The sequence below is a fragment of the Neolamprologus brichardi genome, chromosome 13 (assembly GCF_056152115.1).
Source record: "Neolamprologus brichardi isolate AB-2024 chromosome 13, ASM5615211v1, whole genome shotgun sequence".
NCBI lineage: Eukaryota > Metazoa > Chordata > Actinopteri > Cichliformes > Cichlidae > Neolamprologus > Neolamprologus brichardi.
Window position 1 is genome coordinate 15,998,653 of NC_142116.1, and position 20,351 is coordinate 16,019,003.

At 39.5% G+C, this 20,351-nt stretch overlaps 2 protein-coding genes across 4 annotated transcripts; both read right to left on the minus strand.

Annotated features, from left to right (window-relative positions):
* Positions 1–2,962: 2,962 nt before the first annotated feature.
* zgc:123010 (uncharacterized) lies at positions 2,963–12,613 on the minus strand. Of its 3 annotated transcripts, none has more exons than XM_006783901.2 (16): positions 12,385–12,613; positions 8,951–9,021; positions 8,778–8,858; positions 8,635–8,691; positions 8,334–8,543; positions 8,035–8,148; positions 7,749–7,794; positions 7,521–7,611; positions 7,282–7,423; positions 7,080–7,184; positions 6,442–6,535; positions 6,288–6,324; positions 6,117–6,194; positions 5,894–5,996; positions 5,664–5,785; positions 2,963–5,529 (listed from the first exon to the last, which is right to left on the minus strand). In XM_006783901.2, exons 1-16 carry the CDS (start codon positions 12,440–12,442, stop codon positions 5,394–5,396), a joined length of 1,545 nt encoding a protein of 514 aa, XP_006783964.1. In that variant the 5' UTR covers positions 12,443–12,613; the 3' UTR covers positions 2,963–5,393. The 3 variants fall into 3 exon arrangements, with proteins under 3 accessions (XP_006783964.1, XP_006783963.1, XP_006783965.1); XM_006783900.2 differs by having other exon boundaries at positions 6,288–6,327; XM_006783902.3 differs by having other exon boundaries at positions 6,288–6,327; positions 12,279–12,397.
* Positions 12,614–13,166: 553 nt separating this feature from the next.
* pyroxd2 (pyridine nucleotide-disulphide oxidoreductase domain 2) lies at positions 13,167–20,351 on the minus strand. The gene is made up of 16 exons (XM_006783903.3): positions 20,224–20,351; positions 19,880–19,899; positions 19,696–19,789; positions 19,200–19,273; positions 18,930–19,085; positions 18,620–18,773; positions 18,439–18,500; positions 18,264–18,361; positions 18,024–18,165; positions 17,799–17,933; positions 17,647–17,719; positions 17,149–17,302; positions 16,249–16,400; positions 14,629–14,735; positions 14,130–14,250; positions 13,167–13,929 (listed from the first exon to the last, which is right to left on the minus strand). The coding sequence occupies exons 1-16, from the start codon at positions 20,345–20,347 to the stop codon at positions 13,859–13,861; spliced, it is 1,737 nt and encodes a 578-aa protein (XP_006783966.1). The 5' UTR covers positions 20,348–20,351; the 3' UTR covers positions 13,167–13,858.

Here is a 20,351-nt window from a genome sequence, read left to right on the forward strand (position 1 = left end):
TGTACACTCTGATAGGCTGAAGGTGTTTCACACAGCTGTACCCTCACGATGTTACACAAGTTTAGGGTGAAATGTAAATGTAGCCAACAGGAAGGACTCTGGATCCAGAATAGTTTCAAACATCCCAGTTCCAAGTGTCTTAAAGAAGCTCCCTATACCACAGGGTAGATATTTCCTTGTTGAGATGGCCACAAACCACCAAGTCTAAAATAGTCCCAGCCCTACCATAGCCATGGTGAACGTGACTGATGAGAATGCGCCATACCACCCTTGCCCAGGAGTATGTTACTATAGTCTAACCTATCATCATGGTGTAGAAAGCATAAAGCTTTAACTCATCAGTGTAGATCCAGAAGAAAGGGAAAATTTTGAGTTTATGGCTTTTAAACACTTCATGCTCGGTCCTGATTTGGGTTTAGGTTTCTCCCACATGTGTACTATTGGTTTGCAGGTCTGAAACCTGTTTATTTATTTCTTGAGTCATTTTTGGGAAGATTGGGGATAAATTTAGCTGTATGGAAATTTTTAGCCTCGAGGTGTTTTGTTGATAAACCCTTTTTCAGTTTTCAAGTAAATGTTGGTGGGCATGTTTTTTGAGGGCAGCAAGGTTTATTCATAGACATGAAAAATTTCAGTTATAACAGGAGGGTTAGGAACCAAAACATCAAGCCCAACCGTAAAAAACGCCGTATGCAGATTTCCAGCAAGCTCAAAAGGATTCACACGTTCCTTACAATGTGCGCCTATTCATGTGTTCAAATGTAACCACTGACGCTATAATTGAAATGTTTGTGTGTGCTAGAGATGGTGTGACTGGGTGGCGAAATGGAGGTCCCTCCCTGACTGGTAAAACTGAACAGGAAGAGCAGACCCCCTATTAGCGGGGCCAAATCAGAGGGACCTCCAAGGCCGACAGAGACGAAAAAGAGACGTAAAAGAAGAAAAGGAAAAAGGAAATGGGGTTTTGCTTAGGTTAAAAAATAAAACTCGCTGCTGAGCGCGGCATCCTTTCATTATAATTTATGATGCATGATTGCATATCAGACTAATTAAACTAGACTAGACAGGTTTCCCTCCCTATGTGCCAATACTTTCATTGGGGGGTGTGTGCTAGTGAGTGTTACACAGCTCTCATAGGACTATGAATATTTGAGTAAAGCAGGTCTCTGTGGCAGAGCACTCTCTCTCTCCCTTCACCTCTCTAATTACAGCGACCGAGTCGGCTCTGCCCTTACCCACAATCTGTGGAGGCATGAAATAAATACATGCTCTCCAACAATAAACAAGTGCCTTTTCAAATGACAGCACCTCCTCATGCTCACCCCCATTGCCGTCTCTCCAGGCTTTCGTAACGCTTTTACTTTTAGCTGGCGACAGGCACGTGTAGGCCTCTGCTCATAATGTATAGTAGTACATGGGCTGAGTATGGGCTGTACAGGTTGTGGGATTGAGAGTACAGAAAGCTAAATATAGGCTGACTTCAGTACTAAGGTCATGTTTGCATGGAATGAAAAAGTGGAAGGAAAAATGGTAAGTGCGATGATTTAAAAGTAGGTAAAATTTGATGCTCGACAGATTTTGGTTAACTCTCTTGTAAGAAAGAAAATCATTTTCAGACATTCATACAGCTAAAAACGACAGTTATAAGTGGGTACTCTACAATTTAACATTTCAGGATATCATTGACTTCTTTGTCATCTCCTAACAACTTTTTCTTGGCCTCAAAGAAAATCATGATGTCAAGAAAATATGCAAATGAGAATTCATAAGGACTCCAGTCAAACTTGTCATGTTCTAGACTACTTAATAATGTAATTACAGATGTTGCTGACATGGGTCTATTGCATTGAAACCACACTGTCCCAATAAATAATTGTTAGTAATCCTAAAGACTGGAAATACAGCAGTGCCCAAAAAGAGTAACAGAGTTATAAGACAACAACACACTGACAAGTTTAATACTTATGAGGTCTTTTTTTTAAACCCACATTAGAAAGTCCTTCACAGGGGCCAACAACTTCATAACAAGCAGACTTTAATAAATTGCTGTACTGTAATGTTCACCTTTGGGTTCAACAAATTATTGGAAATCAAATGCATATTCTGCATTAGCAAATTGTGGCTTCAGATGGAAAATGCTGCTGTTTACACGATATGATCACTTCTCAGTTATGTTGATCATTTGTTTTTGTAACAGTGTGTCACTATGATCCATTGTGTCTTGTGGCAGAGGTGGTAAAGAAAACACCAGTCCTTCATTTCTAAGTATTTAGAGATTCTATGCTAGTACTTCTCACTCAGTTAGGATCCTAAAATGAGTAAAGCTCCAAAGACAGTAGACAATACATTCCCATTCTGCTTGGGACACAAGATTTGCCTGAAAATGTCTTTTTGCCAAAGCTGATATAACCTCACTTTGTCAGAGTTGCTTCAAAAACTCTTAAATGCATTATAACAACTGTTACTGTAGCCTGAGTACTACTTATCCTAATAAACTTTGAACATGAGTCATTTTAATTTTGCAGTTTAAGTTATCGGTGGTGTCAGGCTCAGTTCCTCTATTAAAAATGTCATCAGTTACATAATGATAATGGTCCCCCCCACAAAACACATACAATTCCTTAGTGCAATTGTGGCTTCCCACTGGTCTAAATGTAATGTTCGCCATGTAAATGTCTCCTACTAGTGATGAAATGGTTACCATAGTTTCCCCACTCCAGCCTGGCCCGATTAGATTTACCATGTCATGGTTTTGGTTTCCAGCAAAAGGAATGACTCAAATTTACATGTTGGTTTCTGGAGGTCCAACTGAGGCAAAAGGATGGTCATGTTGATGATTGTACAAGTACAACTCTGCCACCTTGTGGAAGGCACTAAGTACATACCTCTGGTATTCCTCCCTCCACCCCCACCAGTTGATCTCATTACTCATGTAGACACTCAGAAAGGTGGGATAGGTGGTTCAAAATCCTTTATTAAATTTTTATAAAAGCCCCCCCCCCCCCTTTTTTTAAACTGTGCAGTAATGATAATACAAAATATTGTAGAGATTAGGTTGCAGTGCTCTGTTTATAAATGTGTATTGTATAATCAGAAACACATTTTCCTGAAATAGTTTGAAACAAGGTAAAGAGACTAAGCATACTCTAAACAAGCATTAAAATAAAATTCTTTCTCATGTGAAATATTTATTCAATTAAAAATATTCTAGTTTAAAAAACACAAAAAACAAAACAAAACACAACTTATCTATAAAATTAAGTGGAATATGAAACCGTAGTTAACAGCTGAGATCACAAAAAGCACTGAGCAAGTGGGCCAAACAGACAAATGCACTCTTAACTTTTGGCATCCAATTCCTTTTTCACAAGTTCCAGCCACAAGACCGAAAGCAACACAAGAAAAGCAGAAGTGCAGCATGTGACAGTATTTGCACCTTTTTTTTTTTTTTTTTTTTAAAGTTTGCTCTTAAAGCCAGAACTAAGCAGCAGAGACCTGAAAGAGGTTCATTAACTGGCCAGAAAGTGAAAAGACAATATGGCCAGTAAATAAAAGGTAAATTCAGTTCCCAGGATATGTTGAATACAGGAAACATGGGGAAAAAAAGTATAAATAGAAAAATAAATACTGCTATGCATAGTTTACAAGTGAACGTAGTGTGGACTTAAACAAGATCTGTTTTCTACTAAATGACACAAACAGATGCTAATAGGCTTTAATGCACGGTCTAGTGTTAAAACTATTGAAAGAATGAGGCCGTGTTAATGCTGACCCATCAGATCCTTCAGTTCACTAAAATACTGAAATAGGAGGCCCAAAACTTTAAAACACTGGTTTTCAAGGTTCAAACAATAAGTGTATGAGTTTAAACTGTGTGCACACATTACTATTTTTTTTCTCTTTTCAAGAAGTGGTGTGTATTTCTGACACAGAACTGACAATTAGTTCAGGACTTTTTGCATAGATGTAAAGAACTTTGCATGTTTACGATGCAAATGTACCAACAAAGCAAGAAGAACATTCTCCTGCTGAGAAAAAGTAATAATAGTAATAATAATAATGATAATAAAAACAACAACAACACCAAAGGTTTGACATTTGAATTGGGTCCACAAAACAGATCTCCTGCAGTCCACAAAGCAGAGACAAGTCTGCAGCATGGAAGCACTTCACAACAGAAGCTTCATGCAATTCAGAACATCAAACATTTTGGGCTTAAAATTGCCAAGAGGTTAAAAATCCATCTTGGACACAGACAAAAAAAAACAAATATAAAACTGAAGACTATAGTCTTTATAAAAGCAGCATTTACATTACGTCAGGTGTTGCTTTTACGTTTTCTATGGACAAGGAATCTCAACTAACATGTCAAGAAAACTCCTGCAGTGAAACCATTCAATCTTTCAAAAAACAAAACAAAACAAAAAAAGCCAAAACAGCCAACTGGTGAAAATAAACCTAAAGTTGAATATAAACCTAATCCATGCACTGATGCATAGAACTTTGCAGTCCTTCAAGTCAAATCATTGTATTTATAGTCACTCGCCCACATAAGATCATTTGTAAGGCTACATAGGGCAAAAGGGCATCGCCTCTGGGTTTCTGTAGCTTATTGGCAAGACAAAAATCCTCATCTGCATAGGTGAGGTACTTAAATGTCAGGTATGTCTAATTCTAAGTCTTTGGTATCGTGAACAATGTTTCAGTACTGGAACATGAACGAGTAGGAATGAAGCCCAGTAATAACTGCAGATCTAAGCGAGCTATGAGCTGTTTGGGGCATGGGATATGCCTCAATAGTTAGAATATGTCAATTAAATTTTACTTAGAAAAAAAAAAGGGGGGGGGGAACACTGGTTTGCGACGGAAATTTCCAAAGAAGGAAAGTCCCAAAGACAAATACATCCACATGTATTCCTTTCATTACTACCATACATGGCAGAGCTTTTAGTTTTCTTCGGATGACAGACAAAGGCAGTTTCACGTCCTCTTTATGTTGTTTGCTTGAGGTGTTAGGTTCTTCCTCTTAGAAGAAAGAATAAAATCCCATGTCCCATAAAAGTCTGTGAATATGACGGTTTTTATTCAAAAGCTATACCAGCTGGTTTTGTTGCCCTCTTCTAGATAATCTTCTATTACTAAAAAAAAATTATCCACTCTGGACTTTCGTTAGAATATAAACCTTCATGGTCCAAATCCTTTGTGGTACATGTGACTACCCCCCCTCCAGTAGAACCTGAATGCTGGCTCTGATCCTTTAGCCATTCTTATCCAGTTTGCCACAGTAAATATTTTTAGCCCAGAGAACCTTGTGCGGCAAGTACCAGTCCCATTGGCACAGTCGGCGTATCCCGGTTTCTTTTTCCAGTAATGAGGCAGAGAGTAAACTGTGTTCAAGGCTGCCAAGGTTTCCTGTCCTTGCCCTTCTGATCAGGAATGTGTTTGTAGCGACATTTCTCCCCAAAATGGCAGCCAGTGGTTCTCCAGAAGTAACACTCATCTCCGTTAACCGGGCCGCGTCTTCGGGGTCTGGGTAGAGACACACAGGTTGCACATTAGTTATAAAACTACAGTCCTGTTGTATGATTATTATTATTATCATCATCATCATCATCATCTTTCTTAACTAGAGTTTTTAAAAGAGCAGCCAGTTAGCATCTCACCCAGCAGCTGTGCCTCCCTGCTGTGTGACAGGGAGGCAAGTCTTGAGTGGAATAGGAAGGGACCTCTGAGTGCGGCGGTCAGGATAGCGCACCACTAAACGAGTGTTTTCAATACAGTGACCCTGTGACAGCAAGCACATATACACATCTAACCCCACGGCAATAACTGGTGCTATGAAAATAATAATGCTGACAAAGGAGAAACAACAAAACAACAAAAACACACTTACATTTAGTTTCTCCATGGCACGAGCAGCCATGCTTGCATCCCTGAAGTTAACGAAGGCACAGAATCTCTCATGCAGCACACGGATACTCTCAATCTCACCATACCTTCAATACAAGGAGACACAAGCAGACCAGTCAACACCTGCAGTTTTAACTAACTTAACATTTTTCGTATAGGGATATTGTGTTTAAATGATAACATTTTGTACCAGAATAGGATCTTACATTTTAAAAAGGTCCCTTAAGTGTTTCTCAGTTAATTCAGTTGTCACATTTCCCACCCAGAGGGATTGACAGGGAGTTCTGCAAGAGAGAGAATGTCACCAAGAGTGCTTTAAAAAATAAATCTAATTCATCAACAACTCTATTTTTGACTGCTCAATCACAGTCACCTACCCTGGTTGCACAACAGATGAATCTGTGCTCCCAGCTGCTGCTGAGGAAAGAAAAAGCATCAACAGGAGACTACATCGGGAAATCAGTTGTATGATTTTTGCTTAAAACGTATTTGATCCAGAAGAAAAACTGTTGGTCACTTTTTTGGCCTTACCTTTGGCTGCTTCAGAATAATATGCCAGAACACCTTGCACTGTTGAAAATCTATCTAACAGCATGACACTCTGCACTTCTTCAAAGCCCAGTTCCTGAGGAAGAAAGAGAGAAACTCAAATTACCACCACAAGGGTGTATGCCATCCGTCTGCCATTTGACAGAGACTTTACAACCATGGCTGTGTACACTTGATCCTTGAACATTATGGCTTTATGGCATCTTATCCATTTCTTAGTTATGGCAAAAATTAAAAAAAAAATTAAAAAAATAAATTGTGTGTTGGGGTGGTCACAGCGACCTTAACCTCTGAGTACAGAATCCAAGCAGTTCATTGCCAAGTGCGAGTAAATGTGCCAAATGTTTACCAAAAAAAAAAAAAATCCCTTTAAAGCAATCCTAATACAACAGATTAACAAGAAGTAGACTGATTTTAGTTCACTGTGACCTTGACACCAAAATTCCAGTCGGCTCATTAAGTAAATGTTTGTGCCGAAATGCCTCTAGTAGTGGAAAAGAGGAACTTGAAAGAAAAAAGAAAAAAAAAAAAAAGCACTGCCTTGGGTCACAGCTGTCATTGGGAGAAGGCATACAAAGAATACGTGTCACATCTACAGAGCTTTTGTGTGTAGGCGTTACCATTAACTGCAGCACTTTGCAGTTAAATAGATTATTGACAGCCTCCTCGCAGTCTTTGTCCAGCTTCAGCACCTGCTCCATAGCCTTTTCTGCCTCACTGTACCGCTACAACACACACAGAGTGAGTGAGTTAACACTAATGCTTAACGCTTTTTCGGTAGATTATTTACTCAACTACAAGCTATTACAAGCTTGTACCAACCTTCATGCCCATGAGGGCACTGCCCTTGCGGAAGTATCCTTTGGGCCAGTCAGGGGCCAGCTGAATGGAGCGTTCAGCATCTGCCAGGGCCTGAGGATACTGCTCCAAGCAGTAATAGCAATAAGAGCGATTCCCAAAGAATCTACACGACATTAAAAAATAAATAAATAAATGAATTAATATTATGTGAAATGTGCATTTCTTTTGTAATGCCCAAGTCGTGACCACAGAAGCTGTACCTGTAATCTTTGGGATCACATTTGATGGCTTCTGTAAACATACTGGCTGCTTGTGCATACTGCCCCTCTTGCACCAGCTTTATCCCTTTTTCTGCAGGACATAGAGATTTGCTTTTAAACATTCCCAGTGCTGTATGCTGGCATGCTTTCAGAATAAATGTGTAATCAATGTCCCCGAAGCCTTTGTTTCCATTTCCATATATAACTTTTAAAGTTTCAATTCTTTACCTGTCAGTGATGCACTTTTCTTGGTCATGGTGTCAGTTCCATTTGTCTGAACAAAACAAAGAAGAAAAAAAAGTATATATATCATTTTCATCACATTATATTCATGAAAATGTGTATTTACACTGCAAACACACACACAGCTTTCATCAAATCTTTCATGGTCCATAGTCCACTTTCCCTACATATCAGACTTTGAACTAACACAGGAACACCACCTCAGCAAGAACTATTATATATGGGCGTTTTTGCTATAGCTGCTTCTCTTAGACCATCTGTTAGCATTCACCTCTCTCCTGGCTTCATTCTCCTTGTTTTCTTTGGACTTTCGACTTGATCCTTTGGGTTTGATATGGCTAGCAGCATTTGCAAAGAAGGCACTGCTGACATCCCACTCTGGCTCCTGTGGGACACAAAGTCAGACACTAGTGTTAAATCATGTGCCATCCAGGCCTACAAGCACACAGGCTTTCACTAGAAACGCCTCTATTAATTCATTGTCTTGAGGCCTGCGATGATAGCTAATGACTAAAAATAAAAACAATGGCTTATTCACACATGGATAATAAACTAGTGTAGTGCCCCAACCTCCTCAGCAGATCTGGCTTGGGTCTCCTGATATCCTGAAGGAGCAATAGCAGGAGTAGCAAGATCTTTAGAGCAGGCCTCCGATTTTCCCTCCTTCTCTTCTTTCTGTACTCCTTTTTGCGCCCTTTGTTTCTCGTCTTCACCCCCAACTTCTGCTTCGGAATCGCTCTCGTCTAGTTCAGATTCTGCACCTCCATCCTCTTCGTCATCCTAATGTGGAGGAAGAGCTGAATATTTAGATTTCCACCCCACAGACGCTAAAGGAGGGTGCACTTCCAAGGGGGAATATTAAAATCTTTACCTGTTCAGCGTTGTCATTTTGCTTATTTTGCTCTTGCTTCTTACGTTTTCGACGGCGCTGAAATGGATGCACAGGTACACTTTAGAAAACGAATGACATCCTTTGACACATAGATTTCCAGCAAGATGGGCTTTTCCTCTCACCTTCCTCTTGGCTTTGCGTCGTTCTGCCTTCCGCCTTGCTTTCTCCTCATCACTCAACTCCTCCTCTCCATTTAATGCATCCTAGAAAACCAAATATTCAGAGAAATGGATCATTAATGTCCTCACCCTTACAGTCCTCACTAGGTCCTGTCAGCCTGGCACCAATTGTTTACCTGCGCAATGGTGGCACTTGGGTCAGGGTTTGTAGCACCACAGTCCATCTGCTCCTCCTGGACCACAGGACCTTCAGGAAATACACAAACTGAAATCATCATCTTTTTAATAAATAAATAAATAAATAAATAAATAAATAAATTTTAAGAAACAGCTACACTCTTGTTCCTGTGAGCCATACTGTATTAAAAAAATACTAATCATCAGAATGTAGCTAGATAAGGACACACTTTTCTTCCCCCCACCCCCCACCCCACTCAGCAACATAGCTTGACACGCCATTTAAAATTTCCTTCCATGTCAGGGGAAAAGGGAAAAAACTCTCTGTGAAAATGCATAGTGTAATATGAGACGAGATGGGCAGAACCATCATTTAATATGACCGCACGCTTCTCTTTCCTTTATTCATTTCAGCCTCTATCAACCAAGAAAAGATTAAAAGCAAGCAGCAGGCATCCCCAGCAGCAAAGGAGGGTACAAAAACTCTGTTCCAACATTTTCAAGTTACCTTAATGTGTTATATTAAAGAGTTTTCTGTGTGTTAGGTTAGCCTGTCTCATTTATATTCCGGTCTAACCACAATGACCAGTGATGATGTGCCAAATTTTTAAACAACACTGGGTGGAGACAGGAAGGATTATGTAATCCTTTCTTATATGAACCACCAGGAAAAGCATGTAAAATAAAATAAAGGAAACAGAACTGAAAATTGCTCAGAGACGCCAAATCAGGTTGTTTCTTTGAGGTCTTTGAGAGGCATTTAGTAATAATTATCTTTAGCACTGCCACAAGCCCACCACACAACACATACAGCTGGCCTGAGTACTGCTTTCTGAGAAGCTGGAGTACTGAGAAGAGGAAAAAGAAAAGCAAAGCCACTGCTCTAAATGTGGGATTTTGTGTACATACGCTTGGGGGAGGGGGGGCAGCTTATTTGATCAAGCCAAAACTGTAGTCGTTCAGGTCAAACTGCAGCAGACACACGACAAGACAAAAGGAAGCAAAGTAGTGGACTACGCCGGAATACATGTGGTGTCATGTTTCTATTTGATCAGCAAAGATTTCCAGAGAGTGACAAATCCCATACTTGGTCTCTTACTCATGTTGTGACTTGTGAAGCATTGACAGGTTTTACACTTTACATTCAACTGTTATGAATGTCATACAACAAAACTAGACACACCAAGTAGCTACTTAACTTCTTAATTCTGTGTATGCCTGTCCTTTAGTGGTGCCGTCCACATTTTAAACAATATGCAAAAAATATAAGAAAATAAAAGTCATTGTAATTGTATGGAATTGGAATTCCATGTGAATTCAAGTACATCCGGGGGGGGATGTGTCTTCACATATAAATGTCTCTCACTGGCTTTGTTAAAGAGCCAGCCTGTCATCACAATGCGCCTCCAAGGATGCATAGTGACAGCAAGGAATTTCAGTTGTGTGCGCCTGACTCACTGCTCAAATGTCAAGAAATAAGCACTGTTAACAACTCCATCTCATTTGAACCAGGCCGTCGGTAAAAATTTTACCATACTGGAATGTCCTCCAAAAACACAAGTGATACAAGATCGGTAGACACGAGCAACAAGAGAGGCTCTGTTTCTACACTTCAAGGAAATTTCCTAAATTAGTGTACAGCTGAAAGGTGAGCTCTTTCCACAGGAATGCAAAATAATCACGTACCATCACAGGCTGGAGGACCAACAAGAAAATAAACTGCACAGGTCCACACTTTTCTTCACGAAAGCATGACCTTATTATTCAAACAGGCACTGCTTAATCATATGCCAGTGGTTTTAAGTGGTTGTGTAAACCAGTTAAACACAGAAACATGTAAACAATGTAGGAAATAGAAACGATCACACGTTTTGTTTTGTTATTTGCAGAGTACATGGCTGCGAGGCACAAATGTTCTGCGTGAGACTGAGTGAAAACAACTGCATTACATCAGAAATCAACAGAAGAAAAATCATTAAAGATCTCAGGGGAGGTACACTACGAAGCCAGTTTGACACAGCAAAGCTTTCTTGCATTAGCTTGTTCAACATAACCCTACTGTGTACTGGCATAAAAGTTATGTGAGCACACAAAAAAAGTGTTAGCAAAAAAGATAAAAAGTAAAAGGCGGACCGGCTGAGTGCCACCTCCTCTAAAATGCTAACAGAGAGCTCTGAACAATACAGAAACACTATTACAGCTAAAAGCAACATTGATGCAGCAGTCTATAACCACAATGACCCTTGTTCACCTCTCCAGGTATGGCTTTTTATCCACACCTTCACTCTGGGAACAGTTACGAGAATTAAGCATATGCACCACCTACAGACTCTCACACTACCACTGCAAAGCCAGTAATGGTTGGAGTGGCAGGAAACCAAGTCTATAGCACTTTAACTGAACTGCTTCATCAGTGAGATTACTAACTGACGCCGTTAAAAAAAAATGCTAGAAATCTTTCACTGTTCTGTAGTATCTAAGCTCTTTATTACACCTTCACAGAGGTGTAATATCTGGATTTAAGAATGAAGGAATGCAAACCAGTCTCTTTTGCAAATAGATATTCCCCTACTTTTGGATGATAAACTGGGGAATTCCCACATTCATATATTAATAAATAAACATAATTTGTAACTGCTGCCTGCTACAACACATACTTTATTCATCCCATTTTGTTTGTGTGTATTTCTCACCTAGTATTCCCACACTCTCCATAAATGCTAATAGGATTACTCACACAGATGTGTACTCCTATACTCCAAAGTAATGCTAAAGTTGGCAAGGCATGCCTAAAAGTTTTTAAATGTCGATGAAGGTGTGTAGATCAGCTGTAGAGAGGAGCCACGCATAAGCAAACCTGTTAACATGTTAAGCGAAGAAGAACAACAACATGTGGGAACATAACACGTTATTTAAAGACATGTTTTAAGCTCATACAGTACTTTCAATCTGCGTATAAACTCGTTCTGTGCTGTGGGGCTTGTGCCCCTATCTAAGACATTGTTATCATACTAACACGCACCGAAGAATGCATTTACCTTTGTTTTGCTTTTTTATAGCACACATTACTTTATCTCTGTCTTTTATACATGGTGTACTTCAGCTTGTAAACTTTATAACTATTTGCTTCGTGAGCGAGAAAGTGTAAGAGAGCGTTTTGGATTTTCTGAGAACTTTTTCCTTTTTTTACTGCCCAAACTTGGAAGTGGTACAGGCGAGGGTGTAACTGCCAAGAGAAGTTTCATTGTTTGACCAAGAGCTCAGTTTGATCACTAGGATAACACAAATGGGAAGCAATATCACAATCACGTCGTTTATGTAACTCACGAGTTAGCTGTCCTCCAAATGTGCCGTGTCACACGCGTTTCGTTATTACGTCCGTGATCGATCTAACCAGTTTAGAAAGTTTCGAAAAGTGGGAGAGAATTCTTACCGCTCCCGAGTCCCAACAGCCTGCATATATCCCTTGTGATTTTCATGAGCGCAACCATCCAGCATTATCGTCCTAAATAGCCCATAAACGTGCTCGGCCAAACGTTCAGGTTAGCACGAACACGTATCTAACATTGGGACAATCGGTATCGAATCTGCGGGAATCTTTGGTGGTTTAATCCACTTCCTGAGCGTCTAACGCCGACGTTGGGTCCACCCTGACTGGCGTCTTAAAGGCACAGGACACGGTTATCGATTTCTAAACGGCTGAGACCTTATCAGAGAATGGCTTAACAATGGACCACGTGTTTAAATAACGTTAACAGCGTTAGGTTTAATATCTAATGCAATATCATGTTTAATTAATATAATGATTATAAACAGATACAAATATTATAGGATACACTGATTTACTATCCACTAACACAACTTTCCCAAAGAGCCACATGCGAAACTAATAAGTTGAATTCAGTCCTGTTGAATATTAATTTTATGTCATTGTTAATTTATTGGGGCAGTTGTGATAAATTAATTATTTAAAAATGTATTAGTTAATAGCTCACTCATGCTGTAATATAATCTCAGTGTAAATGGATGTATTTTTTAAAAAAGAAGAAGAAGAAGAAAACCCCCAAGAATATCCTTTCAGGGTGTGGAAAAGATAAATCAACTTTAATTTGCATTAATAAGGTTTTAAGATATTTCTAAGCTGTTAAAATGATTTTAATAACCAACAAAAGATACATAGTAAAAGATTGAATTTAAAACCGATTAGGTCACATTTTGTGAGTTATCCACCATTAATTTCAGGACAGGACAGGGCATGTCTCACAACAGAAAATTATTAAAACAGAATTGTATATTATCATGTGGGTAAAATACAATTGCTTCAAGCTATTTCTTTTGGAAAACACCTATGTTTTAGTATCATAACACTCTAAGCTGTGAAATCAGCCCCAAGTGAAATAAAGGCAACATAAGAAACAAACAATCATACATGGTTTAAAGGAAATTAGACATGGCTTCAGTTTATTTAAAAGTATTCAAATAGAGTAGTAAAATGTTCCTTTGTGCATGAGTATCATCACTTCACAGTTTTTGTTAGTTTAATTAAAACAAGAATTAGTTTTTCTAATAATACGTTTGCATTCAGTTTGCTTTGGTGGCATCAGTAATTTTCCGCTGGCTCACAGGTTGGTGTTGATTTAGTGTTTTTCCACTGGTAAACCTTTCACGTGGCCTTCCTGTCCAGACCTGTTTTATTGCGCTCTACTTGTCGTTTTTAATCCCATGTCATTTGTATTATTACGTCAGTCATTTAACTATTAAATCATAATGATCTAATCATAAGTTAATCTAACAAGTGGCTGTTTTTTGTTGTAATATGACATTGATTTTTTTAAACTAGTCACATTCACTCTAAAGAAATGGAGTGCACAGATAAGTGGACCACACAATGTTATCCAATAATGCCCTCAGCGACGTTTCAAGTCAGCGATGACGGTAAGGGCTGCATTCCAGCCAGGGGAACCCATCACACCCCCACCTGAAAATGACATATCGACATGGAAAAATTAGCCATCCTGGCCGTCATTTATCATCAGCAGTGAAGGCATGGGCACATCTTAAGATCAAAGGTTCATTAAGTGCGCTCTCTAAGACCAGCTAACACTGTATTTATTACTGTACAACATAATAAACAGCCTTATTTGTAATTCTGTGTTCAGCTGAGCATTAAAAGCAAACCTGGATGACAGCCACTGCCACACAGATAGAGCCCTTTAATTGGTGAGCGGTAGTCTGTGAGAGAGGGCAAGGGTCGTGTTAAGTAGAGCTGGTCCAGTGACATTGATCCATGGAAGATATTCTGTAAAAACAAGACCAAAAGTTTAAATTTCCCTTTTGTTTTTCCTTCCATGGCTATAAGTAGAAAAATAGCCTCCCTTGTGGTTAATTACTGTTTTCTTCATACAAAGGAGGCAGAAGCAAATGCAGTTAAGCGATTAAGTGTCACACAGTTAATGTGAACTTTGATTCTGGCTCGTGCTGTAGTAAAGCTGCCTGTCACCCTTAACTGCTTATACAACAGCCACGTCCCAAAGTAGGCAGTTAATGACTGAACGCTGAAAATAATGCAAATGACTTCCTCATCCAGTGAACAGCTGACTGTGTCAAACAAATAAGTGGCGTGTCAACATTCAAAGTGTTGCTCAGTGCTACAGCATCCACAGTGCATAGTATCTACCCCTCCAGTGAGCCCAAAGATCCTCTCCAGGTCAGGAGGGGCCAGGATGTCCCTGCCCACCACGGACTTTTTAAACCCAGGGGCGTATTGCTCTACCCAGTCAAACACTGAGGAGACAGAAACAGACATGCTTTTCACTCAAACACATTAATCAACATACATGACATTTAAAGAGTGCAATTCATTTGAATACTTTAATAATTTTGGAGAAAATATATTCCTAAGATTCACCAGTCAATTTGTAAACTTTGTAAACTTCATTGTTCCATTTAAACAGTAAGAAAATGTCTAAGAAAGTTCCCTTCAGTGTCATTGAAGCCTGCTACAGTGAGGCTTTAGAGCTTGAAAAGAAGGTAACTGGACTTCTTTAGGTTTTTTAAAGAGGGTTAAGGTCTCATCCAGGTATCTTCAGGTATTTAAATGCTAGTAGGTTTTATCCCATACATGAGCCAAGGTTTGACAAAAGGTGTGGCTCACTACAACCAGAGGTTTCAGGTGAACTGGAACATCATGCTTTGATAGTTCCTCTGATAAACCTGCTACATAAGTGATGACAATGTGGTTCCATTTGTCATTCTGTTTCTCCCTTGTTGGTTTATCACCTTATTTTTGTGCATTTTTGCTGATTTGATGAAGGCCCAGTTGGAGTAACCACATTTTTTGGGAGTTTTTTTTACTTATATGTTCCATTGTTTCCCTTTCTGGATAAGAGGGAACACTTTCTGCCTGGTGTTGCAGGTTCCTGATCACCCCAAGTTCACATTTCGGTAGGTGGTGGGAGTCAAAGAGTAGCTACTGGTGTGTGTGTGTGTGTGTGTTTTTCGGTAAACTATGATTTTGAGGCTTCCATCCTCCTCAATGCACACAGCCAGAAATAGCAAACCATTAATCTTTGTATCTTCCCTGGTAAACTTTATGTTTCTATCCACTGAGGTCACATGAATACTGAAGGCTTCTACTTCTTGGATTTTGACCCAGGTGTCATCCACATATCTACTGTGGCTAGGTTAGGTGCTATTAATTTGAAAGAGCCAAAGAGCTTTACTTTCACTTCCTTCATGGAAAGGTTGGCTATGGGAAGTCCATGGCAGTACCCAACCCCCCACACCAAAAAATAGTTGCATTTAACATACATGCTGCTGAGGTAGAAGTCTAACAGTGTACAAATCTGATCGAGGTAAGGCTGGTTCTGTTGTGTAAGGAGCTGTCTTGCTGTAATCAGTTTCTCACAGTTGCCACTGCCTTGGTTGCAGGTATATAAGTAAAAAGCAAGACCACATCAAAGGACACTATGGTTTCATGTAGATTTAGTGTACGTTCAAGGCTTTTGTTTTGAAGTTAGTAGAGTTTTTGATATGATGCGATGTTACCCACAAGCACAGCTGAGATGGTGAAAAGGTGCTTGGAAATGTTGTAAGTGGCTGGGAGGTGGAACATCTTCAAAAAACGTCAAGAAGTCCAGTCACCTTTAAGATCTTAAGACTACTATGAACTGGATGACTGTGAATCTAAACAAACATACTGCCATAGTAAGCTAGAACTAAATCTACCAGCAGTAAACATGTTTGGCATGCTCAAAACATTAAGAAGTCCAGAGAGTGGAGCATTTGTGTTTCTAACCAGTGTCTGCAAATGACTCCCGGTCCTGGTCTGTCCACTCCCTGCCTTCTATATAATAGGGGGTGAATTGGGTAAAAAGTGACACCACATGGCAGCCAGGGGGAGCCAGAGTAGGATCCAGCACAGAGGGGATGGTCATTTCCACCATAGGCCTACAAGACCAGAGGAACATGATGCAATGAGATGATGGATTGACAAACATGTTGGATGAAGATTTTTTTAAAGATATATTTGGGTGATAATGTTCAAGTAAGTGCTGAGTGTGAATTCTTTTATCCTTAGCGGGATGTAAACATTAACTAGTTCAAGGGTAAGTAAGTGTTATCTGTGAGATAAGGATACTGCACGTGGACTATTTATGTGAGTAACCTGGAAAAATATATGTTGAAAATACATAAACTAAAAAAATTGTATTAAACTATATGAGAAAGGATATTTTATTGTACAATCTCAAAGGTTTTAAGGTAGAAGTGCTAAACATTCACACTACTCACTTTAATACATTCTACCATTTGCAACTACACAGTTAATCCCTTATCTCAGTAACAAGCACCTAAAACTTTGCCCTGTATTTTCCAGTACACTAAGAACTGTCCATGTGCACTGCACAAATCTGTGCTTGAACATTAACATTTTCTTTTCTTCCCCAGAACATCTTTTGTAACCATTGTCCTTGATGTAAATATGTAAAAATTGTGTATGTTTCTGTTCTGTGTCTTGTGTACTGTTTGTTTGTATATGTGTCTTTCTTGCTGCTGTAACACCCGAATTTCCCCTTGTGGGACAATTAAAGGCTTATTCTATTCTATTCTATTCTTCCCTCAGTGGGACATTTCAGCTTGATTTGGCATGCACAAATCTGACATGTTTAAAAGAACACTTATGCGAAGACATGTTCACCTTGCTGAGGGTCGTTCATTTTTTGCTTCCTTATATGCTGTTTCCAAAACATCCACACTTTCGCAGTTCAGATGGATTGAGCACTGATGGTGTGGTCCAGGTTTATCACCTGGTGTGGGAGATGCTAAGAAATTTGGCAACTTGTCTACTGCCACTGTTAAAAAGAAAAGGAAAGAAAGAAAGAAAGAAAGAAAGAAAGAAAGAAAGAAAGAAAGAAGAGATCACAACAGGTAAAATGACATGGAATTAGTGTATGTGCTTCATTTTCTTAATAAACTTCAAATTTTGGTCGAGTGTGCAGAAGACATGGACTTCTGATGACATCGCACTGGAAGCTGAACAACTGTTGAGACCCAATTTCTTCATAGGATTAAACATGTGATATAAAACCCACCAAAACAAACCATTTTTCCAAACATGACTAAAAGATGTAAGTTTTTACCTCAGTATATTATATTGCGAGTCTTAACTTTAAGTTCTGATTGATGAAAGACTCACCGTTGATCTTGGTAACAGGTGAAGTGTAGTCGATCTGGTCTACTGCTTTGATAAATTTTGAAGAAAGAGCAGACTGCAGTGATACAAGAGGTCAGAATAAGGGACTTTGTTCAGAGCGTTGCTTAGAAATGATGTTCAGTTTTCTGAGTTACCTGTGGTGTCAGGTTTTTGAAGGTAATATATGGGGTAGCATTTGATAAAACAACTTTACTGTGGATTTCTGTGCCGTCCTTTAGCACCACACCCTTAGCATCACCATCTGAACCGACCAGGATCTGGCTTACATCCTGCCAAAGATAAATGCAAGAAGTTAGGGAAGCTAGAACATAATTTCCCATAAATCCATGAAATAAACAACATCAAATCAATGTGATTACCTTTTCTGTAAAGATGTCAACACCATAAGATCGAGCAGCACTAGCAATAGCCTGAGACACACCTCCCATGCCTCCTTCTACATAACCCCAGGCACCCTTTTCCTTCTCCACCTCTCCCATCACATGGTGCAAGAGAACATACCTGCAAGTCAAAACCATCAAGTCACTTGTAATTCTGTCCAGCTAGATCTAAGATTACGAGAGTTTGGTTGTCATAGGCTGCTGTAAAATGTGTCTCACCCACTGCCAGGATTACTAGGACTGGTCATGGCTCCTATTACACCATCAGTAGCCAGAGTGGCTCTCAGTGGCTCAGAATCAAACCACTGAGTGAGAATCTTTCACACAAAACACACGTTATCTATGCAATCTAAAAATAAGAGGAACTAATGACTTTGTTTAATTGCTAACCAACCTTCATTATTGGAGCAGTTATGATTTCATAGAAGTCTGGAAGGTTTTTGCCCAGTTTTAGACCTTTAGATTAAGAGCCAGAAATATTCATGACTAAATTAATGCAGTATACAAATTAAGTGCTTGCTAAATAAGCTAGTATTGGAGAATAAAAAATGTTTTAAAAAAATAAACCAACCCACCACATCTGAAGATGGGCATCAGTGTTTTAGCTGCAGCCACCCTCCGTCTCAGTGATCCAGAAGTGAAACCTGGAATATCTACAGGTGGAGCATCCAGGAGAGGGTTCATAGCATCTGCTAGCCTCTCCAAGTGTGCAACAAATTCAGGATAAGCCTGTATGTATGTTGAGGAATAGGTGAAGATGTAAGTAAGCAAAGGTGTGTGGGATTGTATCACACAGAAATAAAGGTCCAACAAGGCAAAGAACAGTTTTTTGGATCAGCCTAAATGAACAATTACTTATTATGTTTATTTTCAAACCTAAATCACCTTAGCATCTTTCTGTGAGAACTTGCCGATCTCCATCTGGTTGCTGGCCAGATCTGAGCCCAGAGTGAGAGAACGTGGAGGAGCACCTCTCACCCCTTCCTCCAACAAGGGGGTGAAGGCATGGGGGTCTCTCATATACACCTTCAGCCCATGTTTCTGAATTTGTAAAAAAAAAAAAAAAGGAAAAAAATGATGAACTGCAGCAAGGCTGAGGACTGATATTATCTCATGATATCTAGAATCTTTCTTTGTGATTCTGGTTTTGTGTACCTTGAGCTCCAGGTCTCTGTATATGTGCGGTCTTAACAAACTGAGCAAGTAGGAACACCTAGAGAAGCGGAAACCTGCAAACCAATGTAATTTCTCTTAGAGGAGTAAAATTTTAGGTTACTTGCATAACCTAAGGTTCCCAGAGTAGCATGAGTGCGATATCTCACTACGGGATCCACCTCCCTGCATGAAGCATGTATCTTCTGTATCTCTACCAATCCTGATTGGCTGGTGATTGTAACGACCACGTCGGGCATAGCCTCCCACCTTTAAATAGGTTGCGCTATTAGATAGTCATTATTTAAACATTTTTTTAAAGTAATGCAATAGTTACTTTTCAAGTAATTAATTACTTTTACAATATTGTAACTCCGTTACTAACTCAGTTACTTTTTTTGAAGAAGTAACTAGTAACTATAATTAATTACTTTTTCAAAGTAACTTGCCCAACACTGGTAATAACGTAAGCTATTTCAAGCTTCCTTGAGCTTCCTACCAGGGAAGATTTCCTCTGAAACAGCTGCACCTCCCAGCACATGTCTGCGTTCCAGCACTGCTGCCTGCAGACCTCCCTTCTGAAGATATGCAGCCTACAGGCATACAAAGCACACATCACCTTCACCACAGTACTGAAACCCTACTGCAAAAGCAGGTGTTAGGAAGTAAATAAGTAAACTCACTGCCACCAGTCCGTTGTGTCCTACAAAGAGATGTAAAATACGCAATTTAAAAACCGATTCCGATGCATGAAGTTTCAAAAAGTTGTTCCATAATTAGGTTTTTAAAATATTTTGTGTATACAGTGTGCCCTGCAGTAATGAGTTCAAAGTTGAATAATTAAGATTAAACTATGCACAGCCGTAAACGGAGTAAATTCAGTTATCTTGGAATGCAATATTTATTTTACTACGAAATTATACTACAATCCTGCAAACTCAGATTTATCGTTTTTGCAAAATCTATCGCCCGTTATTACAGTATACGTCGCTCTCTGCATTTCTTTCCTACAGTCCACAAATCTCACCTCCACCGATGACCAATGCGTCGTAATTTGATTTTAAAGCAGTGTGACTTGACCTGGAGCCCGTCACTGTACCCGCAAGGGTCACAGCCCTCCACCCTCGGTTAGCCAGCGCTGCTGGAGCCATGGCA